We start from the raw sequence: 27,447 nt of genomic DNA on the forward strand, positions 1-27,447 counted from the left end.
AAAATACTTTAATTACAAAAAAAATTTATAAAAATAAACTCACAAATTGATGTAACTTGATATAATATGTTAGATTGTAAAATTATTTTTATTATAAAATAAATCTAAATATTAAAGTATATAAATTTATAATTTTACTTTGAATAACGCTTTCTTAATCAAAATTATACTTTCATTCTTTGTATTTTTTAGTGCATTAACTGACTAATCCATTCCTTTTAAGTTTAAACACTACGGTTTCTTGTCTCAAAACAGAACTATTTAACAAATCAGAAAAGCCATTTGCGAGAAACACACACATTCAAATCTAGAAAGAGAACCCGAGTGAGAGATAGAGAGAGAGGGATTTTGTTTTTGAGAAATGGGGTGGTGGGGATGGGCGATCTACGAGAGTGTGGTTGTTTTAGGGTCGCTGTGCCTACTTGGCTGGGCAGGGCTCTGGTTCCTGAATCGCAGGCTTTACAAGGAGTACGAAGAGAAGCGTGTTTTGGTCCAGATCATCTTCAGCGTCGTCTTCGCCTTCTCCTGCAACCTCTTCCAGCTCGTCCTCTTCGAGATCATCCCTATCCTCTCCAAGGAGTACATATCTCTCCCCTTCTCTCTCTTTCCTCTCTGTTTGGTTCCTGAGAAACTACCGAGTTGTTAATTTCTCTCTTTTTCACTTATCTTTCCGTGGATGACTCTTTTTTGTTAATTCATTATTTTGTCTCGTATTGGCTGCAGGGCACGATGGATGAACTGGAAGCTGGATTTATTTTGTTTGATACTGTTGCTGGTTTTCATGCTGCCTTATTATCATTGTTACTTGATGCTTTGCAACAGCGGTACGTTGCCTTTTACTAAATTTTTACTAATTTCGTTAAATTATTCCCTCCATTTGCTATAATTGTTGTATAGAAAAGTCACCTATCAAAAAAAAAAAAAAAAATGTTATGTAGAAAAGTTTCTTCGTGTTGATTATTAGGAGTTCCCTGGTGCATTACATTGTATTGTAATTGATTCTCTGGAATCTTTCTTTAGTCTGGATTTGGTTTAGCTTGAGTTCACACACAAGCTAAATCTCAGTTACTGCATCACTTAGCCTCATTAAGTGTTCAATCTTTTAGTATTAATATCGTTTGTACGCAGGAATAGCTGTTTTGTTGAATCACCGATGCAATGTTTGTGTGGAGCCTTTGTAACAACTATTTGATTGAATATGTGAGAAATTAGTACACAGTGTACGAATTGGTGTTTATAGTTGGCTAATAGCCCTCTTGCATGTTTCGAATTTGCTACTGTATATGTTCTGTAACAGATTCATACAGAAAGTTTAAGATGTACTTATTTAGTTATTGTCACGATCTCAGTCTATGTTCATTTCATTAAGCCTTGTTTGGATTCAGAAAGTGTCTCATCTCATCTTATCTCATAATTACAACTTTCTCAAATTCCTACACAAAATATAATAAACAATTCAACTTTTTCAAATCCTAATTTCACTTTTTCAAATCTCAAAATAATAATAATATTAAAAAATAATATTCTAACAATATTTATTTCAACTTTTATCTAAAACCATCTTATCTCATCTTTGAATCCAAATCAGCCCTAAGAGTTGATGTGGCAATGTGCAGGCTTGGTTTTTAACCGTTCTATTCATAGAGCTCAATTGGGCAACAAGGTTTTGGGCCTTTGGCTCTATTTGAATTTTATTTAATATATCAAGCTCAACCTTGTCTCAATTGCAAATTTTGTGTTTTTATTCAACATGCAAAATTCTCCACAAATATAAATTGCTTATTATGGAGAATTTTGCGGTTTGTAACACCGTAGTTCCATGTTGGGAATTTGAAACCCACGTGGATAAGTTATAAAGCTAGTCATAGGTGCTAAGTCCCACTATGGCTACTTACTAAGTGAAATTGGGCTTTATGAGTGATTTTAGGGAAGCTTCAAATTGACTAGTTTTTTTGGGTTATAGATCAGATGTAGTTAGCACTTTCCCTGGGTCGTTAAAGCACTTTTATCAATATAAAATATTATGTATCAAGTTTTTATAGGTCTGGTCCTTTACTTGATGACTTTTTGGTTGCTTTTAATGAGCGGGTCGTTAAAGCACTTTTGTCAATAAAAAAAATAATAACTTGGGTCAAATATATTTGGGATTGAGTAAGAAGATCATAAATTATGCTGTTTAACTAGTGGATACCGGTATGCTGATGCATATGAGAAAAACATATAGGCCTAATGTAAATCAATGAATACTAGAACACAATCACCTTTTACAAGCAAAATTTATAAGAGCATCACTGCGGTAATTTTCTCTCTATCCTCATCCATGTTAATTTGAATATGTGTCTCAGGTGTAAGGAAGGAACGGGCTGCACTTGGAGCTATCTTGTTCTTGCTCGCATTTCTTTATGCTTTTTGGCGAATGGGCATTCACTTTCCCATGCCTTCACCTGACAAAGGTTTTGAGTTGATCCTTGTTAACTCTTAGATAAATCTTCTCTTTCTTTGACACTTGCTTATCCTATTTATTTAATGTGTAACACTACAAATTTACTATGAGAGGGTGATGAATGGGGATATTATTGATAGGGAGAAGTTTTTGCGGTTTATAATAATTTCAAGGGACTCCAACTTGGCTAGTCATTTGGTGTATATGTCTATATGAGGCATGAACTTTCTTTTCATTGTTAAAATGATATCAAAGCAAATCTCTTGTTAAAGATACGAGACTTTAGCTATGCCACGTACAACGAAATGGCTTGATGAGGATGTTAGGGATTTAAAGGGGAAGATTCTAATACCGTGGATTTAGTCTGAGAGGATGTTTAATGAGATCCCGCATTAATTAAGAGGGAAAAGTTCTTGTGTTATATTGGCTCCAAACGATTCCAATTGTAAGCATGACTATTCCTTTCAGAGTATAAGTCAAATATGTGACTTGGTCTTTTGTTGAATCTTTACAAATAGATGATGCACTAATGAATTATGTCTGTATGCCCCAATGTTTCTGCTGTCATGAGTAGTTCCCTTGCATCTTAGCCTAATAAGAACCCCTTCCCCCCCTTCCCCATTGTTATGACAATTATTCTTATTGTTTAAATTGCTACCACAATCTTTCGGTAAATTTGCATATATCTCATTGTTTTTTCTTAAGTTTTGACTTTATGCCACACATGCCAATTCTCAAAACTGGAGCTTTAATTTATAGACAAAACTTAAACAGTGGCTGAGAAAATAAAAGTGGAGTTCTAGTACTTGAAAGCTAATGATATAAATCTAAAAGCGAGAATTTCATGAAAAGACATCTTTTTGCGAGTAGGATCATTTATATTGTAAACAAACGCAGGAACCCAAACCAAGTTTACAGGAGAAAACATTCAATAGAAATCAAAGATAATGAAAAAGAGTACAAAAATCTACAAAATTAGAAACACCAACGAGGGCATTAATGGAATAACACTCAAAATGTGATTCAAGACAACAAAGTTGTAAAGCTGAGCTTGTCTTCTCACAATTCTTGAAACTTGAGGCGTTTCATTCTCTCGGAATGCACCATACTAGGCAGGAAAGGTTCACATTCCTAATAACATGAATATCATTTCAACCAGACTTTCTTTTCCAACACGCCAAAAGCTCCAACACCCATCTAGGCATAACCTAGTCAACTCCAAACATCACAACTTTTACTCAATATCACAATTAAAATTGATTCCTTCATCTATGGTGAGAGTTGTGTTGAGGATTTAAAATTCATGGATTGTTGAGATTAAGTATGTCAATATGAAACTTGTATCGTTAGATTATGTCTGAAGGCATTAGATACACAATGTCTAAATTGACAACACAACATGATAAAAAAAGCATTTAGGATGTCAATGGTCTTTTTTCTTTGAGAAAAACACATTTTACCCCCTCAAATTACCACTCTTGTGTACTTGGGCTTTGCCTATCTTTATTAATATATCTTTGATTACTTATAAAAAAAAAAAAAAAAATTACCACTCTTTCTGTGATACAACCACCAAGCTACTAAAGGTGACACTTTAACCCTCAGAATAACACCTTTCTTTGCAATTCATTTCCTTTGAAAATCCAACTATTAAGACCATGGCGTGTCACCTATTTTTCATCCACCTAATGGATAGACTTGAATATATTGTATGACTTCTTTATAGATCCAGAGCCTCTAAACATTGTGGATCCATTTTTATTCCTTGCATGCATTTTTTTTTTTTGATTCCTTTTCTTCCCTTCGATTTGTTTTTTCCTTCATGCTTGTTAGTAAATTACACTTTTAATTGTTTAGAAATATCTACTATTATTTAGCTGTTGGCTTCTTCTTGGTTTTGTTTCTCAGGTTTCTTCACAATGCCTCAATTGGTCAGTAGAATTGGGGTCATTGGGGTTACTGTCATGGCCGTCCTATCTGGTTTTGGAGCTGTAAATTTGCCATACAGTTACTTGTCCCTCTTCATTAGGTAATATTGTAATATTGTTATGTTGTGAAGCATAACTTTTTATTGTTCCTGTCTATACTCTTCTCTCTCTCTCTCTCCCCTATGCTATCTTCTGAACATTCTTACCTCTTCTGCAATTGCTTGGACTTTGCTTGATCATGCTTTCAAGAATACTTTTTGACCAATTTTTCAAAATTATTGATACAACTTTGTTATCATCTTTGGATGGACATGATGATGGAAGGATGAGTTTCTTTGATATAAATATCCAATTACTGCATCACTGTTAAGCTAGGACTAGGGTTGGGGTTTGGAGGAGGGGGTGGATAGAACTATAGAATACAAATTCAGCAAGAATAGAACAATAAGCTGTGAAGAAGTTAAGATTGATTGTTATAGGACTTGATTGTCTTTGGTAGGTTGCCCCAATTGCCTACATGCGTAGTAGAAGGGCCAACACTGCATACCTAGATGATCCAAATGCAATCCTCCACATTGGGTGCAGGTATGTGGATGGAATGGCAGTTTTGGGACATGTACATGAAGATGTTGGCATAAGTGGAATGAAATCCTAGTTGTAAATTGTGCTGAAGGAATCAAGAAGGGAAAAAGAGAAAAAGGAAGGAGGAGGAGAAAGAAAATGGTATGGGTTAAGTCTTATCTTATTTATGAGTTCTCACCATCATTATAATCAAGTAGATGAAATCCTAAGATATCCATGCTTTGAATGCATACAACTCTCCTTGTATGTCCTTGTGATGTGGGTGGGAGGGGTGACTCATAAATCTTTATGTGTAGAATGGAATGAAAAGACTTGTAAGATAGCTGTAGACTAACCATGGTTAATGGGATAAGTTTGTTAGTTAGGTACACGTAATATTTTCTTCTAGTGTACTAAGGTAGTGCCTTTGCACTCTTTGATAAAATTTAGTCACATTACTTATAAAAAATATAAGCAATGTTCTGATAAAAAAAATTATAAACGATGTTAAGACACAGTATGCAGCTTAGGCATCATCAGCACTTAAGCTGAAACCCAAGGGTGTGAAAGTCACATCTAGCACCTAGTAGGGACAAGATGAAGAAAAGTCCATTTGGATGGTCTATTTAGCCAGCCCCAAGTAGGATATTAGAGGCTTGAGCTGCTCAGCATGCACCTTTTCAAATGAAATCAGTTTGCAGAACTTCACAACTCCATGTATCAGTCTTTTTCAATCAAACAGAAACTTCACTGCAAAAGCATGCAACTAAATCAATTTCAAGACTTTTTTTCGAAAAGAAGTACAATAGATAACTAGATTAAAAACAACTGAATAAGGGGGGCCTAAACTAAACAACAAATGTGTTTATGATGTTAAAGCTTCATTACCAGGAAAGCATATTTACTCATATTATGTTTTTCAGTTTGTTTTCTTCTGGATTTCCGGTGATATCTGATTTCCTATGCTTCTGTTTGTTTTTTTTTTTAAATGTGATAGAGAGATTGAGGAATATGAGGTGAAGGCCTTGGAAAGACAACTAATGCAATCAATTGAGACTTGTATTGCAAAGAAAAAGAAAATTATTCTTTGTCAAATGGAGATGAAGCGTATTCAAGGATCAGAGGAGGTTGACTTATCTGCCTATATCTTTGATCAAGCTCCTTTCTTCTCGTTTTAAACTTTTGATGTCTTTGGTTCCATGGATGCTGGCCTCATGGTTAAAATTCTTTTGCTTAAACATTTTTATGTTACTTCATGAGATGTCTATTCTTTGCAAATTTCTCTCATAAACGCTCATTTTATGATTACTTCGAACCCCTAGGGGTTGACTCAAGTGGTGAGTGCCTTGGTCTTGGTGGACTACTCCCTCCAAGTCTAAGGTTCGAACCCTTGGGTGCAAAAAATTTCTAGGGGCCATGTCCCATCGGTGAAAAGCCAATGATTTACTTGATTTGATTTGTGTGATGGGGACGCGTTACATGGGCCCTAGTTTTAACTGTGTAAAAGACATTGCATTTGCAGTCTCTAGGATACCTCAATATAAAAAAATGATTACTTTGTTAGAATGGATGACAATTGTTAAGATGCAAGTGATTCCAAGTCCATACATTTGTGTATCTTTGAATATGTATCATATTTGCAAATAACTTTTGTACATGGTAATTTACAAGTGACTATGACTACCAAATATAATAGAAAAACTAACTTTGAGAATATTAAAAGTGAGAAGTTTAAAGATATGAAGACGTGTAGCAATTGTATATTGATCTCTCTCAACAATCATGGTAAGAAATACAATCCCATGCCCTTAAAAATTAACTCCCTGAAAAAGTCTTTAGTGTTAGATGGTAAGAAATACAATCTCGTGCCCTTAAAAATTAACTTCCTGAAAAAGTCTTTAGTGTTAGATGCACACTAGTTACACCATATACGGTATCAGTAAGAAATTTTAGTATCGAACATTTTTTAGCGAACTAGTGAAATGTATGTGTGAAATTCTTTTACACTTAGGCTGGGGTTTCTGAAATATAACAATCAAGCAAGCCTGTTGCATAATCAAAGAGGATAAAATTATACACAAAAAAAATCTTCGTAAAAATCATGGGATTATGCAATTTAACTATAAACGTCTTTTATGTTAGTGGTTTACATTGTGCATGATGACTTTGTACATCTAGATTATGATGTTTTTCACAAGTCCCGTACTTGCACAATTTGCCTTTGACTGCAAACTTTCTGTGTGCATGTAATATGTAAAAATATGGAATGATGGGTCTTGGAATGGATGGTGTTAGATTATAGGCACTGTGGGGCAGATTTTTTCCAGAGGCGTGAGTTGTTTTTGTGCCCAATTTCAATCTGGATCTCATGGACCTTATTGATTTGATTTCAATCTCATTTACCTTCCAAAAAACATTAGAGCTTCTTAGGGAAGACAATTAATAACATGACTCATCATGAAAAATTAACAAGATGATCAAAGTGTAAACTTTTGTATGTTTCATGTCCTTGCCTCAGTTCTGTAATGGTCTACTTGTGTCTGAGTAAAAGTTTTTTTGGTGCAGGTAAAGGCTAGATCCTTCTTTAAACAAATTATAGGCACAGTTGTGCGATCTGTGCAAGAGGACCAGACAGAGCAAGGTCATTCTCTTTTTACATTTAAAATAATATTCTACTTATTATCTTGCAGAATATATGTTTGTTGGAAGGTATGTGTTTTAATATACTTTTTTTGATTAGTAAAATAAAATTTTATTGAAACAAGTAAATAGGTGTTGCCTAAGTACATGGAGTATATGCAAGAGAACACCTAATTACAAGTTAGGAGCTAGAGAATGATACAAGAAAGTTATGAAAACTAGATCCATTGAGTACAATGATAGAAGCCCAAAGAACTAAGGTGTGAAAAGAGAAACTTCTAAGCTCATCTAAAAAGTGCTCCCTATCATCAAAGCTCTGATCATTCCTTTCAAGTCAAATGCTCCACACGAGACATAAAGGAATCATTCTCCATATAGCAGCAGAATGTGGGTTGCCCTGAAGGCCTTTCGACCAAGCAAAGAGATCTACCACCCTCCTAGACATCATCCATGCAAGTTTGGTCCTGCTAAAGATCTCATCCCATAGTGCCCTTGCCACCTCACAGTGAAGTACTAAATAATCCGCTGATTCACTACTTTTCTTACGCATATCACACCAATCCATAACAATAAGACCACATTTTTTCAAGTTGTCCATGGTCAAGATCTTCCCAAGAGATGCTTTCCAACCGGAAAAAGCATCTTTGCAAGGCACCTTACTCTTCCAAATGCACTTCCAAGCAAATCTGACAAGGCAAATCTTTGTAAAATGATTGAACAATGAACTTCTTATTCCCGGTTTGCATCCATAACATCCTATCCACCCCAACACTAACAATGCTCGAAGCGTATGACAAGGTGAAAAGGTTGGAGATGGCTTGTGTCATGCACATAAGAGCAATGGACCTTTTTGAGTCTTGGAGAGGGTTAGGTCGTAGTCCACATATTATATGGAAAATGGTTTCTACTTGTATCATATGGTGTATTTGAAGGGAAAAGAACAATAGAAGTTTTGGGGATTGTGAGCGGATGTTGAAGAACTCCTTTTATAGGACTATGTACAGACAAGAATAAGGAATATTAGATGAGTGGAGCGGCGTATCAGAGTTGTAGCAGCAGGCTATGTACGCAACATGGAGCAAAGAACAACTAAATGAGTGGAGCGGCGCATGTACGTAGTAGCAGCAGAGCAGATGATGCTCTCAGTAGGTGGACACAGTAGATAGTGCAAATAGCAGTATTGTGCATGACAATTATTTACGTGATTCCTCTGTCAGCGGTTGTAGCAGGAAGTTGATCCTTAACATCCTCCCTCAAGTTGAGCGGCATATGTTGAAGACGAAGACTTGAACTTAGACTAAGAAAACGAGCTGCCGATAAGGGTTTGGTGAGTATATCTACAAGCTGGTCCTTTCCAGAAATGAAGACAACATTTAACGACCTGTTAAGAACCCTGTCTCTAACAAAGTGGAAATCATTTTCCACATGCCTAGTTCTAGCATGGAAAACAGGGTTGGAAGACAGGTAAGTGGCGCCCAAGTTATCACAGTAAAGCAATGGTGCAATGGATAAATTAACATCAAGATCACGGCATAAATGTTGCAGCCATACTATTTCTGTAGTTGCATTGGAGACAACCTTGAATTCAGCTTCGGTGGACGAGCGTGCTACGATTGGTTGCTTCTTTGAGGACCATGAAATGAGATTGCTGCCAAAGAAGACACAGTACCCACTGGTAGATCGCCGATCGTTTGGATATCCAGCCCAATTGGCGTCGGCAAAGGCCACAAGATTTGTTGCGGGAGAAGGAGAAATTTGTAAGCCAACATAGGAAGTATGTTTGAGATACCGTAAATTCGTTTTACGGCTTGCCAATGAGGGACTCGGGGTGTATGCATGATTGGCATACTTTGCTCACAGCAAAAGCCAAATATGGTTTGGTGAAAGACAAATACTGAAGTGATCCTACTGTGCTACGGTATAGAGTGGGATTTTCAAAAATATTTCCAGTGAAAGCACTTAACTTCTCAGAGGTGGCCATGGGGGATTTTACGGGCTTGGCAAGGAGCATATTTGTTTTACTGAGCAAGTCAAGTATATACTTTTGTTGGGTGAGAATCAGACCACTGGGAGTGTAGGAAGCTTCAATATCGAGGAAGATATGCAATTTACCAAGGTTGGTGATTGGGAAATCAACACAAAGAGCTTGAATGAGGAGTTGTATGGCCTATTGTGAGGAACCAGTGACTAATAGATCATCAACATATACAAGTACAAACAAATGGGTGGCACCATTGTTGCAAACAAATAAGGATGGATCAGCTGTGGAGATATTGAACCTGAGATCAACTAAACGGCAACTGAGGCGTGAATACCACGCATAAGGTGATTGCCGAAGTCCATAAATCGCCTCATTCAACCTGCATACATGAGAGGGAAATTGAGGGTGAGTGAAGCCAGGGGGTTGAGACATAAATACTGTCTCTTGTAAGGGTCCATGCAAAAATGCATTTTGGACATCATATTGCCGAATAGTCCATCCTTTGGAAATAGCAAGTGCAATTACAAGACGAACTGTTGTTGTCTTAACAACTGGGCTAAAGGTCTCGTTGAAGTCAATTCCAGATTGCTGCAAAAATCCCTTGGCGACTAATCGAGCCTTCTGTCACTCAATAGTGCTGTCAGCCAATCTCTTTGTGCGAAACACCCATTTGCAAGTCACGGTGTTAGAAGCTTGGTTGGCTGGAACTAAGGACCATGTATTGTTTGCAAGTAGTGCATTGAATTCTTTTGACATGGCCTTACACCATTCGTTGTATTGTTGAGCAATAGAGAGGCGAGAAGGAGTTTTAGGAATGGATGTGGTGTCTGAGAGAAGTGCTCTTGGTGGAGGCCATCTAATGGTACTATCATGAAACTGCCGTGGACGAAGTGAACCAGTGCATGACCGAGTGACTATTGAAGGTGCAGGCTGCTGCAAGTCCAGAGAAGAACTTTGTGAAGTTGATGATTCATGAGTAACAGAGGGATGAGGTCCTAAAATGGAGGAAGAGGATTGTGAAGATGGAGGCTGTGAAGGAATGTTGAATAATGGTAAAGCTGTGTGGGTGGGTTCCGTGATTGGCTTGGGTAAAGAAAGGTGAGCAAAAGGGTAAAGTAGTTCATTGAACTTTACATCGTGCGGCCTGTTGGGATGTGATAACACACATACCCTTTGTGATGAGGACTTAGACCCAGAAAAACACTAGACATGGCTCGGTAGTCAAACTTGTGCTTGTTATAGGAAGTGGTGAGAGGCCAGCATTCACAACCAAAGGACTTAAAGGACTTGTAATCTGGATCCTTTTGATGTAGAAGTAAGAAAGGAGATGATTTATCCAGAGAAGGGGATGGTAAAATATTGATTAAATAAACTGCATGAATGAAAGCATAAGACCAAAATTTTAAAGGAACCGAGGCATGTGCAAGGAGAGCCAAACCCTTGTCAACTATGTGACGATGTTTTCTTTCAACAATGCCATTTTATGTATGAGTGTGGGGACATGTTATACGTTGCAAAATGCCACAAGTTGAGAGATAATTAGAAAAAGGCCGAAATTCACGTCCCAAATTGGATTGGAATTGCTGTATTTTTGTGTTAAATTGGAGTTCAACATGAGCTTTAAATTTAAGGAAAACATTGAATGCTTGAGACTTTGATTTCAAAGGAAAAATCCAAGTAAAATGAGAAAATTCATCAACAAAAGAAACATAATATTGATAGCCATCAACTGATACATAAGGGGAAGCCCCATAAATCTGAAAATATTAACTGAAAAGGTTTAACAGATTTATGTGGCCTAGCATAAGCGGGAAGTCGATGGGATTTTGCTTGTGCACAAGCATTACAAAATAAAGGAAGCTGAGTAGGATCATATGATAAGCCATGTTGCTGTAAAATAAGGCAAACTATCTTGAAGGAGGGATGGCCTAGGCATGAATGCCATGAGGAAATGGAGCTGGTCAGTGCATGAGGTTGAATGAAAGGTGATGAAAAGCTATATAGTCCATTATTTGTTGTCCCATGGAGTAGAAGGGTCCCCGATTTGCAATCCTTGACACAAAAGGAATCAGAGAAAAATTCAAAATAGACATTATTGTTGATACAAAACTGTCCAACGAAAATGAGATTTTTCTGAAATGATGGAACACAACAAATTTTATTTAAAAGAAAACTAGAATGTGAAGTGGGGAGAGAGCCTGAACCAGTGTGGGAAATGGGGATATGGTAGAACCATCACCAACACGCAGTTGGTCATCTCCATGATATGCAACAGCTTGCAAGTTCAATTTGTCAAGGTCACTTGTAATGTGATGGGTTGCGGCTGTGTCTGGGTACCAACTTGTATCTGAAATGTAGTTAGTGAAGTTTGTTGTTGCAGTGGGAGAAGCAGTGTATGCTTGGTTGAATCGATAAAGGCAGGTTAGAGCTGAATGACCTTGCCTATCGCACACTTGACAAATGAGGCGATTATCTGCAGAAGATGAATTATTTGGACCATTGTTACTTGAAAAACCACCATGAGATCGATCTGAATTATATCGACCACCACGACCATGCCCCCGAGTGGTATTACGACCATGATACTGGCCACGACCTCGCTGAGGGTAATGGAATTTGGCTGTAAAGTTAGCGGATGCATCATTTGTAAACAAACTAGTATTCGAATGGTGGATTAATCGAGCTTCTTGGGCCAGCAAATGCCCAAGTAACTCCTCAGAGGTAATAGGTTCTAGACGGGTTGTAACAGAGGATACAAGAGCATCATACTCTAATCCTAAACCAGCGAGTAGGTAGGGAACAAATTCAGTTGGAGGTAGGGGACGATCAGCAGAGGCGATAGTGTCAGATAAGGTTTTGGCACGACGAAAATAGGTGGAGATGGAATCAACTCCTTTCTTGAGGGAAGCTATTTGCAACTGGGTTTGAATGACTCTAGCTTGGGAAACAGAAGCAAAAGTTGACTCAAGAGAGTGCCAAACTGCTTGGGCAGAGGGACAACCAACCACTTGACCTATTAGTGGTTCGGAAAGGGAGGAAATGAGGGCTGACATTACGAGTTGATCTTGCTGCAGCCAGATTTCATATTCTGGATTTGGAGTTGTGGTTTTGTCGAGCAGTGGTTTGGGTGGTGGACAAGAACCATCAACATATTTAAAGTGGCCTTGGCCACGAAGGTAAGGTACAAGTTGGACCTTCCATGCAAATAGTTTTCAGGGGTGAGCTTGACAGAAATGGTGTGAGAGAGATTTGAGTGGGGAAGGGTGGGAGAAGAAGAATCAGATATGGAGGCCATGGACGTTTAGTCCTTTAGGGCTCTCTGATACCATGTTGAAGAAGGCAATATTGAAAATATGCTCTGTTCTCATTAAATGTAAATATATTACAAGGACTCCTTTTATAGGACTATGTACAGACAAGAATAAGGAATATTAGATGAGTGGAGCGGCGTATTAGAGTTGTAGCAGTGTACGCAGCTGGGAGCAGAGAACAACTAGATGAGTGGAGCAGTGCATGTACGTAGCAGCAGCAGAGCAGATGATGCTCTCAGTAGGTGGATGCAGCAGATAGTGCAAATAGCAATGCCGTGCATGACAATTATTTACGTGATTCCTCTGTCAGCGGTTGTAGCAGGAATTTGATCCTTAACAACGGACAATGGAGGAGCTGAAGGAGTTCTTTTTCAATACCTTCCCCTTTTGACAGCTTCTATAGACTTTAATGGGTTCAATCCACATGATTTTCTTATATTGTTTTTGCTTTCTAGATGTGTTTTTCTTATATGCATCTTGTGTACTTGGATTGTGCCTTTTGTGCTTCTTAATGAAATTCTTATAGCTTAAAAAAAGTTGATTACATTATACTTGGTTGAAGAAGTTGGAAGTTCCGCATCTAATATCCTGCTCTTCTCAATTGTGGGACTGTTGGAGGACGTTGGTTTAAACTACTCTGTATTGCGAATAAACAATAACTTCAAGTTTAGGCAGGGTGTTTCAGTATCACTTGTAAGATCATCTTGGAAAAGGCTTATGATCATGCCAAGCAGATGTACTGACTCATCTTTTTTTGAAATATGCCTTTTTTTTTTTTTTTTGATAACTAATCTTTTTTTGAAATATGCTTTTTAGGAGAAAATAGTTGGATAACCATGTAATCTTTCTCCTACTTTCTTGTACACAAGTAATGAATAGGGTAATTACACATATATGCTCACTTTTAATTACCATGAACTGTTATAAACAATGCATTTAGATGCAGCATGTTTGTTTGGGTGTGCAGAATATAATGTCACTGTAGTGGTTTTGCTATGTTACTTGACACACTCTTTGAATTATTAATAGAGTCAGGTTTAATATTATTTTTCGTGGTATCAACAGTTATTCTTTTGCCTTGCAGAGGCCTCATCCCATTATAGTTTATCATTCCACTGTTCAATAATGTTTCTTGTGTAATGATATAATTTATCTATTATGATTTTTCTAAAGACATAAAAAACATGGAAGCGGAGGTACAAGCTTTAGAAGAGCTCTCAAAGCAGCTATTTTTGGAAATCTACGAGCTCCGGCAAGCTAAGGTTTTTATTTTTATAAGCAATTTACACTTAGTGCCCTATTTTGCCAATGATAACTTTCTGTATATACTTCTTGATATTTGAACATAGCCTTTCTGCCATTCTTCTGCAGTACTTTTTACATATTTGCTAATGCTGTGGTTTTGCTGAAAGCTATGATACTTTTTCAGAGCGCTGTATAATGAGAAATTAACTTGCAAGGAAGTTGAATTTTTGTGTTTCTCTTGTATGCATCAAATGTACTAGGGTTGTACCCCTTTTCGTGTGTTGTAATGAATTATTACCTTATATGAAGAACAATATTTCAAAACGGAAATACTGTAACAGTATGGTAAAAATAGATACAATTGTAAGCAGATTATATGGATTTTGGTGCATGACATGAGTTCTTAGGTTAATATGTAAAAGGTTTCATAGTCCTGCTGTATGGTAAGAAAGCTATGCGACTCCTGCTATGGTACAGAAGTTACCATGTACTGCAACCGTGATCTTATAATAGGGAATACCCAACCATCTTGTCAATAAGAAAAAAAAAAAAGAATTTGTTCTTTCCTTGTATCTCTTGAAAATGGGTGCTATCTTTGGTATATTGCCTGTGTACACAGGTGTTCCGTTGCTCTTTTAATAAATTCTCTATTACTTTTTTAAAAAAAAAAGATGAAATCTATGAGAGATTGACTTCAAAAACTTTTAAGGATGCTCTTATTTGTGCTTTGCATTTAGCACAAAAGGCACCTGATTTTATGCTTATGTATGATCGGGGTCTTTGGGCCATATGCTACAATTTTATTTTGTGCTGGTGCTTTTCCCTTGATGTGTGCTTTTAAAAACACCACACCATAATCTTCTGAGCAGATACCATTGCATACACGAGCTATGTGCTGCTTGCTCCCCCGACACGGTGGAGAAAAGAAACGTATTTTATATCCCTTTGTTCATGTATTTTTTATTAGAGTAATTGTATTAATGAAGGAGAAATATTTATATTGTACCATTTGAATTGGTACCTATTAAGTTTGCCCCTTCAAAATATGTAGTAGTAAGCAGATGCCAATCTAGGTAGTCATAACAATGCAAGGTTCAGTACAAAAAAAATATAATGCCCAAACGAAGCTCTACTATTGTGATACCATATGATAAGGATAAGGGTAGGTGGTGAATGAGATCCCACATTGTTTGAGAAGGAAAAGTTCTTGCTCTTTATAAGATTCCAATGGGGCTCCAATTGTATCATTGACTAGTTCTTTTAGAGTATAGGCCATGTGGTTTGAGCCTTCCATTAGGGTGTTACAAATGGCATCAAAGCCTATCCCAACCAGAAATGTGGGACTTGAGTCGTGCCACCTACGATGGTTTGGCCCGACGAGGACGTCGGGAATTTAAGGGGGGGTAGAATGTGATATTCTATATGATAAGGATAAAGCTAGGTGGTGTATAGGATCCCACATTGCTTGGGAAGGAGAAATTCTTGCTCTTTATAAGATTCCAATGGGGTTTCAATTGTATGATTGACTATTCCTTTTGGAGTATAGGCTATGTACTTTGAGCCTTCCATTGGGGCGTTACAAATGGTATTAGAGCCTATCCCAATCAGAAATGTGGGACTTGAGCCGTGCCACCTGCAAAGAATAGGCCTAACGAGGACGTTGAGAATTTAAGAGGGGGAGATTGTGATACTCCATTTGATAAGGATAAGGGTATGTGGTGAATGAGATCTCACATTGCTTGGGAATGAGAAGTTCTTGCTCTTTATAAGGTTCCAATGAGGCTCCAATTGTATCATTGACTAGTCCTTTTGGAGTATAGGTATGCGGTTTGAGCCTTCCATTGGGGCGTTACAAATGGTAGCCTATCCCAATTAGAAATGTGGGACTTGAGCCTTGCCACTTACGATAGACAGGCCCGACGAGGACGTAGGGAATTTAAGGGAGGGAGATTGTGATACTCCATATGATAAGGATAAATGTAGGTGATGTATGAGATCTCACATTAATTGGGAAGGAGAAGTTCTTGCTCTTTGTAAGGTTCTAATGGGGTTCCAATTGTATTATTGACTAGTTATTTTAGAATATAGGCCATGTGGTTTGGGCCTTCTATTGGGGCGTTACAAATGGTATCAGAGCCTATCCCAACCAGAAATGTAGGACTTGAGCTGTACCACCTACAACGGATAGGCCTGATGAGGACGTTGGGAATTTAAGGGGGGGAGATTGTGATACTCCATATGATAAGGATAAGGGTAGGTTATGAATGAGATCTCATATTACTTGAGAATGAGAAATTCTTGCTCTTTATAAGGTTCCAATGGAGCTCCAATTGTATCAATGACTAGTCCTTTTGGAGTATAAGGAATGTGGTTTGGGCCTTCTATTACGGCGTTACAACTATGCTCGTAAACTAACGAATTTTGCTTTTAGACTTTTTCTTAGACCATCTCTCTCTCTCTCTCTCTAGTATGACAAGTTAAAAATATATGATGACTAGTGTTGACTATAATTCATATATGTTTTTTTGATAAGTAAGAAGAGATTTTATTAGAAACGAACGTATAGGCGAAGCCCACAGTAAATATACAAAAGAAAACACCTAAATACATTCTAAGAAATGGAAAGCGGCATCAGAAAATCATGAACGGAAGATCTGTTCATATATGTTTATATCATATAATATCATATGACAAGCAGACTATGAGCTGATAGTGTTATATTTGTTAATATTTTAATTATTATACTTAAGAGATAATATACATATTCTAATAGGTGATTTCTCTTCACAATTACATTTCTATATAAATATGTAGTTATATTTTGACTTCTAAATATATATATATATATATATGTACATATTGTTCACATTTTGATATGTATATGTAGCATTCTGATAATAAATTTAACTGAAAGTTTTCTAAAAGATGTTTATTATCAACAGGATATAAGCCATGGAGCCCTGGACTTTCTGAAAAATTGTGCAAAATGAATTGATTCTGGTAGTACTCCATAATACAGAAAATTCTCAAAAAATTATGAATCAATGAATATCAGAGAGTATAGCATTATAACCTATGGATTGAAGTTGATTTCTACTAAACTTTTTTCGGAGTTCTTAACGTTTTTGAAAAGGAAATAGTGTGGCCTTCTGGAGTATATTGCTATTTGGAGAACAATTTCTTTCATTGGTGGGGAGCTTTTCAACATAATTAAGCATTATTGCATTGTTTTCTGTTGCTGCTATCTATAACTTTCTGTTTACGGAGTAATTTTGTTAATAGTGTGTTCTCTTTCCCATGAAGAATAATTTTTATATGTCCCGTTTACTCGGGCCTTTGTTTTATTATTATTTTTTTTTATAAGTAAAAATTATATATATCAAAAGGAGAAACCAAGTACACTGAATGTATACAAGAAAACACCTTGCCCAAAATTACCCAAAAAGCCTGTGGAAAAACAACCCAAAATACACCAGACCCGACCCCAAACTCGGGTCTTTGTTTTATGCTCAATAAAACTTTCTTTACCGATAAAAAACAAAGAATAATGTTTTAAATAGACAATAACAATATTTTTTCTTAATTAGAAAATAAAGAATAATATCTTAGTTTTATTTTCTGTGATTATATGATGCTGCAAATTGCTACTAACGGTTACATTATTGAATTTTGTAATGCAATCTTTTTATTTTTTTAATGAAAATGCCCGAACAGGTAAATATCAGTTTTTTCCCTTAACTTGCAGGAGGCTGCTGCTTATTCTCGAACCTGGAGGGGTCACATGCAGAATCTGCTTGGCTATGCATGTTCTGTCTATTGTGTGTACAAAATGATTAAGGTATTGTCTGTGTAAGTTCTGGACAATTCATTTCTTTTTCGCTGAATTTTGCATGTTCAAGACCTTATTTGATTGGTAGCAAATATTGGGATTAGGGTTTGGGGTCGAAAGTCAAATCCTACTACCTCCTTCAAATCCACAAAGTTCTACACAACCTGAAGATATTAAAACGGCTAGTCAAATTTTGCAGTATCGTTTGAAATGTGGGTTTAAATTCTGCAAAATCCAAGAGTTTGAGTCAGTTTTGATTCAAATGAAACTTCTTATCTCCATAGGGACACGTAGTGGGTGAGGTTGTGGGTTTAAGATTCCCTGTATTGTGTATAGCTGACCCAGTTCGTAAAAAAAGGGGAAAAAACGAGTAGGATTTGGAACTTTTAAAGACTCAAATGTCAAAGATAGAAATACTCTGATAAATTTGGAATTGTGATGTTGGGAGCCTGGATAAACACTTTTTCAATGGGGACCTGATGACTTGATTCAAGTCCAGACCCAAATTTTGTCCCAGAATTTTAGTCGGGTCTCTGGATTATTTACTGAAAATTGTCTGATTTTTAAGGAAATATGTAGTTCAGCCAAATATCTGTGTTCATTATACAAACTTTTTGGGCCTGAATACAGCTGAACACGCATATTGGAATAATGCATCACAGCTATTTATGGACTGTTGACCATGGCTATTAGGAATATTATCTTCCTGATTTATATATTCCCTCACATTTGGAGAAAAGAGTTACTAAGCAACACCATGCACAAATAGTGGCTGCATCACTTTCAAATGAGTGATATCATTTCCCTAATTCACATAGAAGAGGTTTAGTCCCTGTGTTAGCCTCTCTTTGGTATGATTAAATCAAAATGAGCATCAATGACTTACTGGGCAAGTCCAGCAACTTTTCGTGCTTTACTTAACCAAGTTCCTTTATTTCAGTCTCCATTTGGACAGTAGAAATTAAAACCTATGGGCTTTATGGTTTAAGAACTCCATATTCGGGTATCTAAATGTACTTACATAATTGTTGCTTAAGGAAACAGTCCAATTGGAATATAGCAAATTTAATTATCCATGATTTTCTCATTCAAAGTGGATCCTTTCCATTAACTGGGGATAATGTCTCAGTTCCACCATTGTGAAAACTTTTGGATAAGTCCCTACTTTGGAATCTGAAAGAAAAATTCCAATGTGCACAGTTTAAGTTTTCTATAAGATCTATAAACGGCGACTTTAAGGTAATTCTTATGCTTTGTATTTATTCCCATTTGTGCTCCTAACCATCTAATTTTAGAATTACAAACTTTCTGACGAGATCTTATTTTAGTCTCTTGTTTGTTATGCCCTTTGAATACTCTTCCTATTCTGAATCGGATTTTTACTGCATAGAAAGTGAGGTGCCTGATTGATCTAATTGATCTGTGCAGTCTTTGCAAAGTGTTGTTTTCAAGGAGGTACTTTTATCATCTCTTAATGATCCCTTTTGTTGATATGTTCATGTTGAATTTATAATTTTGACATTTTAGAATTCTTTAATATGTGTTCGATTAACCTTGTGACGTGCTTATGTATTGCATGGTTATCTCTCCTTGACAGGCTGGTTCAGTTGATCCTGTGACCAGGACTATAACCATATTTTTGCAGTTCTTTGATATAGGAATTGATGCTGCATTACTGTCGCAGGTTAGTTGTTAACACTGCTTACCATATGCCTAAGTAAATTCTAATTGACTTTTCAACCGGACTTCAGAAATCTTCAGCATCTGTCCTTTTAACTTAACTCCATTTTACTAAATATAGTTTGCAACACTTTTTAAAACTTGATACTACTACATGGTTGGACTCCGACTAGGCACAGACTCGTAGACAATTCATAAAATACAGCCAATAGACCATTTGAGTCTTGATCATTTATGCTTCCTGTGTATATATTTTATTTTTTTGCCATGTCACATGTTGCTGACATGTATGAATGATTGCTTTAAACCAAACCAATGGGCAGTTTTCATTGGGTTGCAAACTTACATAGGAGGTTTAATGCCATAGAGTCCATGACTATTGATGGAGGTTTATCTTCAGATCAAGCAGTAATTAGAGAGCACGTTGCTGGACACTTTGAATAACTATTGACAGAACAGTATGCACGGAGACCAAAAGTAGATAAACAACATGGTTTGGTTAGAGCAACCATTTGAAGAGGAAGAGGTATGACTAGTAATCAGAAAGATGAATAAGGATAAAGCGCTGGGTCCGGATGGTTTCACTATGGCATTTTTTCAGACTTGTTGGGAGGTGGTGGGAGGGGAGATTATGCAGGTTTTTCACAAATTCTTTTCATTTTTGAAAATTTTAGAAAAGCTTGAATGCTACTTTTATTGCACTTGTCCCTAAAAAGGTAGGTGCAATAGAGGTGCAAGATTTTAGGCCTATTAGCCTTGTAGGCAGTACGTATAAGATAATTGCCAAGGTTCTTGCCAACAGTATGAGCACTGTTATGGATAAGATTATTTCTAAGTCCCAAAATGCATTTGTGAGAGGTAGACAAATATTGGATTCGGTTCTTATAGCTAATGAATGCTTGGACAGCAGGCTTAAGTTGGGAGTACCGTGTATTTTATGTAAACTGGATATGGAGAAAGCCTATGATCACGTCAACTGGAACTTTCTGTTTTATTTATTAAGTAGATGTGGTTTTGGGGAAAGAGGGCAGGGGTGGATGAAGCATTGTGTGACAACGGCTCGGTTCTCAGTTTTGGTAAATGGTGATCCTACGGTTTCTTTAATAGCTCGCGGGGGCTACGACAAGGTGATCCACTATCACCACTCTTATTTGTACTTGTGATAGAGGCTCTTAGTAGAATAGTAGAATGGTTTCGGCTGCGATAGGAGGGGGGGGGGGGGGGTTCAGGATTTTCAGCAGGGGGTTGCTAACCATGGCTCTACCACTTTTTCTCATCTCTTGTTTGCAGATGATACGTTGCTGTTTTGTGAGGATGAGGCAAGACATATTCAAGCTTTTAAGGCCATTTTACCATGTTTTGAAGCGACATCTGGATTAAAGATAAACCTTGCTAAAACAGAGATGGTTGCGGTGGGTGAGGTAAGAAATATTAGAGGATTGGCCAACATATTGGGTTGTGTGGTTTCTTTGCTGCCGTTGAAGTATCTTGGTCTTCCATTGGGAGCAACTTTCAAAGCCAAGACAATTTGGGAGGAGGTGTTAGAGAAATTAGAGCGTAGGTTAGCCGGGTGGAAAAGGCTATACTTATCGAAAGGGGGGCAAATCACACTTTTGAAGAGTACTCTATCTAACCTTCCCACATATTTCTTGTCTCTATTTCCCCTTTCATCAATCATTGCATCTAGGATTGAGAAACTCGAACACAATTTTCTGTGGGGTGGTCTAGGTGAGGAGTTTAAATTTTATCTAGTTGGTTTGGATAAAGTGTGTACTCCTTTGAGAAATGGTGGGTTGGGGGTCCGTAATGTTAGGCTTTTCAATAAGGCTCTATTAGGGAAATGGTTGTGGCGTTATCATCATGAGAGGGGAGCCTTATGGAAATGGGTGATTGATGCAAAGTATGAGAGTGCAAGGGGTGTTGGTGTTCTAATGAGGGGAGGGGGGCTTACGGGGTTGGGTTGTGGAAGTATATAAGGCAAGGGTGGGGGGATTATTCAAGTAACACTCAGTTGTGTTTGGGGGATGGTAGCAGAATTAGCTTTTGGGAGAATGTGTGGGTGGGAGATGCATCCCTTAAGGATGCTTATCCTAATATTTTTATAATTGCACGAGATAAGGAGGTTATGGTGGCCGATGTGAGGGAGATTAGTCATGGTTCACAGTTATGGAATATAAACCTTACTAGGGAGGCACAAGATTGGGAAGTGAGTGTGCTGGAGGAGTTCTTCAACTTGCTGTATAACATCATTATTGTTGGGGTTCAAGCTGAAGACACAATGGAATGGAGACCTTCTAAGAAAAGGAAATTCTCGGTTCGCTCCTTTTATGATATACTTTCAGCTCAAACTAGGCCCAATTTTCCATTGAAGAACATATGGAGGAGTAAAGCACCCCCAAGGCTGCAATCTTTGTTTGGACAACAGCTCTAGGGAAGATTCTAACCATTGATAATCTAATAAGGAAGAGAATTATAATTATGGACTGGTGTTGTATGTGCAGAAATAGTGGGGAATCAGTAGACCATTTACTATTACATTGTGATTTTGCAAGGGGCATGTGGAATTACTTCTTCAGCAGCATGGGACTAGCTTGGGTAATGTCGGGAAGGATGGTGGAACTACTAGCTAACTGGAGAGGGATCACAAGGACACCACAGATTGTAGCAGTGTGGAAGATGGCTCCTATTTGTATTTTCTGGTGTATTTAGCGAGAACGAAATGATAGACTTTTTGAGGATTGTGAACGTTCTTCGGAGAATTTTAAGAGATTTTTTTGGAAGACTTTATTTATGTGGGCCATTGCTTTAGAGTTAAATGGTCTCAGCTTCCATAACTTTCTTGTAACAGTTTCTAGTTCTTAAATTGGTATACTTCATATGTATACCTCCAGTGTACTTTGGCTATGCCTATCTTTATCAATACAACTATCTTTATCAATACAACTACTTGTTACTTTTTTTTTTAAAAAAAGTATAGTCCTGTTTCTAAAGAGGGGAATAGTTGATGATGCACTATTTTCCATTGTCCCGTTACTTTCATTCATTGTGGGTTTTTTTCTTCTTTACTCATTCTTTAGGCCCTGTTACTGACTAAAATTAGTTTATGACTGAAAGCAAGGGGCATAACATCCTAAACTTGTGTCATTAACCAGGATTAGTGTCACATTTTTGTGTTCTGAATGTTTTCCAGCAGTACTTGAGTTTCAGCCAAAGTCATTGTTATTTCATCTTGGAAGATCTTATTTAAACGATCATTTTCTTCATGTGAAAAGGATAATTTGGTGCTTGAACACACAATTATGTGTAAATGTATAGGTGTATATGTTTACTTCATCAAAAAAGGGTATATGTGTGATTTTTATTTTTGATAATTCAAGTTACATGCTTGTGAATTTTCTTATCTTTTAGAAATCCGTAGCCTGGTTTCCACTATAGTTTTTTTTATAGGTAAAATAATAATTTATTAATAAGAATAGGCGTAGCCCAAGTACACAGAGGGTATACAAGAGTTTACACCTAGTTAAGAGGGAGAGATAGAAACAAGAAAATCACGAAAATCTAGTCCATTACAATCTACAACACCCGCCCAAAGGAACAAAGTTTAGCAAAGAACAATCTAATTTCCTGCAATGCTCGCTCTTTATCTTCAAAAGTCCGATCGTTTTGTTCCTTCCATAGGCACCAAAGAATATACATATAGGAACCATCTTCTACACAGCTGTGATTTGTGGAATTCTGCCCAAATTCTTCCAACTGGCCAGGAGTTCAACCACCTTAGTAGGCATAACCCAGGCTAACTCCAATCTTCTAAAGACATCATCCCATGGTGATCTAGCGACCTCAATGCAGTAGAAGATGATCCACAGTCTTACCGTTCTTTCTGCACATCAGCACCAGTCCATGACAATCATTCGGCATTTCCGTAGGTTATCCATAGTCAAAATCTTGCTGAAAGAAGCTGTCCAAAGAAGCTAAACCTTCCCAAAGAAGCTGTCCAAGCAAAAAAGTTCGCCTTAAGAGGCGCCTTGTTTCTCCAAATACATTTGATCTTATAACTACACAGTTAGGTGTTTGTGTGCAAAGAATGAAAAGGCAAAATGCCGGTTCTTGGGTGTTGTATAATTTTGAATACTAATAAAATATATAGTTTGATGGCAATAATCAAAAGAATCTCATGGTGCTTGTGCTGCTGGTATTTTTATGTGCAACTTTTAAGTGATCTAATTTTTCTATCTAGGGTGACACTGCATTTCTCTTACCGTTCTTTCATTATTCCTGTGCAGTATATCTCATTGTTGTTCATCGGAATATTGGTGGTCATATCTGTTCGGGGATTCTTAACAAATCTAATGAAGGTAATCCGGCTTTCTGATAACTTTGAATTTCAATCTGTTACTTATGTAATTTAGATGATTATGATTTACTTGTGCTCTTTTGATCTGAAAGAGTGCAAGCTTCTTATTGTGAGGTTCGAGCACATGTTCATTAGTAACAAACAAAAATGTTATTCATTTGAATGATTAAGATGTTGCCGAGGCGGTAAAAGGTTCATACCTGAAGTGATGCAGGCAGCTAAATGCTCCTACAAAAGCAAACCTAAATATCAAAATTACTTGAAGTTTCTGTCCAAAAACTCTTATGCCATGAAGCTTTTAGACAAAGGAGTCCTGACTTGCTCAATGTAGTCCCATAATTTCGCATTAATGGAAGATTCTTAACAGATGTATGGCTATTAAATGATAAAAGTGAGATCATTAATTATTGATTTACTTTCTGGAACACATTGGTTCACTTCTTCTAATTAGACAAGAAAGTGAATAACATTCTGAAATGATTGGCATGGTTACATGCCAGGACCAGCAGGATGATTTCCTCCTTCAATATTTCTTTGTAACGTGGTACAAACAGTGTCTCAGTGGATTCTATTATTCTGGATCTTAATTTGCACTTTTTGGCTGTGTGCAGTTCTTTTTTGCAGTTTCCAGAGTTGGGAGTGGATCTTCAAGCAATGTTGTACTTTTTCTGTCAGAAATTATGGGAATGTATTTTGTTTCTTCTATTCTTTTGATAAGGAAAAGCTTAGCGACAGAATATAGGTACGCTCATTATTTATGCTATTTATCATTGTTCCTTTTTTTTTAGTGTGGTATGCTATATTTAACAACCTACTTGTGGGTGCTAATGATTTTGCACGGACTTGAGAGTTAATAATTCCCATTATTGCCGTGGGGCTTCCAGAAACTTGCATTAAAAATATGTGCATACCTGTGACCCATTTTGGCACTTGTTTTGGCAGAAGTCTGCAGTGAACCTGGACCCTATTCTCTCTTACCTGTGTGATTGGAATTCTATTCTATATTAACTCACCCACAGGTTTTAGTGTGGAAGATGGTCCCTATTTGTCTGGTGTAGTGTATTTGGAGGGAATAGAATGATAGAACTCTCGAAGATTGCGAATGAGTGACAAAGAGCTTATAAGTTTCCTTTTCAATACTTTTTTCCTTTGGAAAACCACAAGAGTTGTTAATGGGCTAACTTTTCATTATTTTCTTGTATATTTTTCTATATCTGAATAGGTGTTTTTCTTGTATGCATCCTGCGTACTTGGACTATGTCTTTTGTGTTCTTTGCTTATAGAATTTTCTATGCTTACTAAAAAAAACTCGCCCATAGATTTTGGGAGAAGACAAATCTGAAAAAGATAAATGGTGCCACATCAATTCCCACAGCTAGACAGAGTATCCTGTTTCAAACCCAAAGACTAAAGCTATCAGTCCTGTGGCATGGTTTGGAAACTATTGGCCCATGGTGATCGTAAGAATTAGTATTTTATTCATCTTGTCTACGATTGTTTTGGTAACTTCATTATTATTTTTTTATAAGTAAACGAATGTATTAATAAGAATAGGCATAGCCCAAGTATACAATGGGGTATTCAAGAGGTAACACCTATTTAGGAAGAAGAAAAGGAGACAAGAAAATCATGAAAATCTAGGCCATTGAAATCTACAGCTTTAGCCCATAGGAGTAAAGTTTTAACAAAGAGTAATGTAGTATCCTCCACCGATCGCTCCTTGTCTTCATTATTGTTGGACATTAGCTGTAGTTGATCCACATCGCTTTCTTTTATTAGTATGTGTTATTGTTTAATCCCGATAAAAAAAAGTATGTGTTATTGTTTTATCACTGGGCATAAACATGTACATATATATATTATTTGATATGTAAATGTGGATTTTATTGATAATAGGCATCAATGGGCATGCATTTGTGGCCTTTATGTCAGTATAATTTGTAGAAGTTTGTCATTTTCTAATTAGGGTCCTAGTTGTAGTTTAAGAAGGAAGAGTACATGGCATACAAGTTCCTATCTATTCTCCATATATATATATTTTTTATAATTAATAAGAATTTTATTACCAAGAATAGGCATAGCCCAAGTTCACAGGAAGTATACAAAGGAAATACCTACTACACACTAGAAAGCAGGAAACTACGACAGAAACATATTCAGTGCATTATCCTCATTCCTTACAAAGATCCTAGCCCACAAACTCAAAGTAGAAAAGAAAAAATAACAAAGATCTTCAAAAGAACGCTCTTTGTCTTCAAAATGTCTCCCATTCCTTCCCAGCCATAAACACCACATTAAACACAAAGGAATCATTATCCATCTGGCAGTAGCACATTTCCTTGCCTCAAAACCACGCCAACATGCAAGGAGATCCACAATTTCCTTAGGCATCACCCAATAAAAACCCATCCGACCAATAACCTCATTCCACAAAGACTTTGCCACCTCACAATTTAAAAAAAAAGATGATTTACAGATTCACCATCCTTCTTGCACATGACACACCAATCAGTTATACACAAACCACGTTTTGCTAAGATTATCCGTGTCAATACTTTCCCTACAGCATTCACCCAACTGAAGAACGCCACCCTAGTAGGTACCTTCACCCTCCAAATGCTTTTTCAAGGGAATACACAGCTACTAGAATGACAATTAAGCACCTTATAAAAAGAACTTACTGAAAATCTGAAATTTCCAGCATGATCTCACAATAGCCTGTCCTCTCTTCCCTACATCACTTTTGAGTTATAAATTCTTCCCAGAAAATCTGAAACAACATTCACTTCCCAGTCATTTGCATCTCTAATAAAGTCAACATTCCATAGGATATTATTATCCGTACATTGAAGGTAATCTGCCACAACATTTTGATCCCTTGCAATCCTGTAAAGAGAAGAAAAATCTGATTTAAGAGCTGATTCCCCACACCAAATGTCATGCCAAAAGAGAATCCTCTTCCCTTCTCCCACCTTAAATTTAATATGTTTAGAAAACTCCCCAAAACCTTTCCTAATACCCTTCCATAAACTGACCCCATATGCTTCTCTAACTTCATTAGAACACCAATCCCCCCACCCACTCCCATATTTAACAGCAACAACATTCTTCCATAAAGCATCTCTCTCTTCATGATATCTCCAAAGCTATTTTCCAATGAGTGCTTTATTAAACAACCTCACATTTCTCACCCCCAATCCTCCACAAGAAACTGGTTGCAAACCTTATTCCAACTAACCAAATGAACTTCTTTTCCTCTCCTATTCCTCCCCATAAGAAATTACGATAAAAATTCTCAATTCTACTAGCAACCCCAGCTGGCACAGGGAAAAGTGAAAGAAAATACGGAGGAAGATTAGACAATGTACTCTTTATCAAAGTAATTCTTCCCCCTTTAGACAAATATAACTTTTTCCATCTAGCCAACCTTCTCTCAATCTTCTCAATAACCCCATCCCATATCAAAACATATTTG

The 27,447-nt window shown here is 37.0% G+C and overlaps 1 protein-coding gene and 1 long non-coding RNA gene across 3 annotated transcripts in view; both read left to right on the top strand.

The window, feature by feature from the left end:
- The first annotated feature begins 252 nt into the window (after positions 1 to 252).
- Positions 253 to 27,447, top strand: part of LOC121255733 (GPCR-type G protein 1) — a 35,783-nt gene continuing 8,588 nt past the window's right edge. For both annotated transcript variants that reach the window (XM_041156223.1, XM_041156222.1), the window contains exons 1-12: positions 253 to 579; positions 724 to 824; positions 2,346 to 2,453; positions 4,352 to 4,472; positions 5,930 to 6,059; positions 7,498 to 7,573; positions 14,038 to 14,126; positions 17,855 to 17,947; positions 19,367 to 19,393; positions 19,536 to 19,622; positions 23,902 to 23,973; positions 24,584 to 24,714. In XM_041156223.1, the coding sequence (XP_041012157.1) occupies positions 362 to 579; positions 724 to 824; positions 2,346 to 2,453; positions 4,352 to 4,472; positions 5,930 to 6,059; positions 7,498 to 7,573; positions 14,038 to 14,126; positions 17,855 to 17,947; positions 19,367 to 19,393; positions 19,536 to 19,622; positions 23,902 to 23,973; positions 24,584 to 24,714 (1,253 nt within the window). In that variant the 5' untranslated portion in view covers positions 253 to 361. The remainder of the gene's footprint in view (positions 580 to 723; positions 825 to 2,345; positions 2,454 to 4,351; positions 4,473 to 5,929; positions 6,060 to 7,497; positions 7,574 to 14,037; positions 14,127 to 17,854; positions 17,948 to 19,366; positions 19,394 to 19,535; positions 19,623 to 23,901; positions 23,974 to 24,583; positions 24,715 to 27,447) is intronic.
- LOC121255734 lies at positions 14,142 to 16,351 on the top strand. The gene is made up of 3 exons (XR_005938849.1): positions 14,142 to 15,275; positions 15,551 to 15,929; positions 16,198 to 16,351. It is a non-coding gene; the product is annotated as an uncharacterized LOC121255734 (long non-coding RNA).

The sequence above is a fragment of the Juglans microcarpa x Juglans regia genome, chromosome 3D, assembly GCF_004785595.1.
Source record: "Juglans microcarpa x Juglans regia isolate MS1-56 chromosome 3D, Jm3101_v1.0, whole genome shotgun sequence".
Taxonomy (NCBI): Eukaryota; Viridiplantae; Streptophyta; class Magnoliopsida; order Fagales; family Juglandaceae; genus Juglans; species Juglans microcarpa x Juglans regia.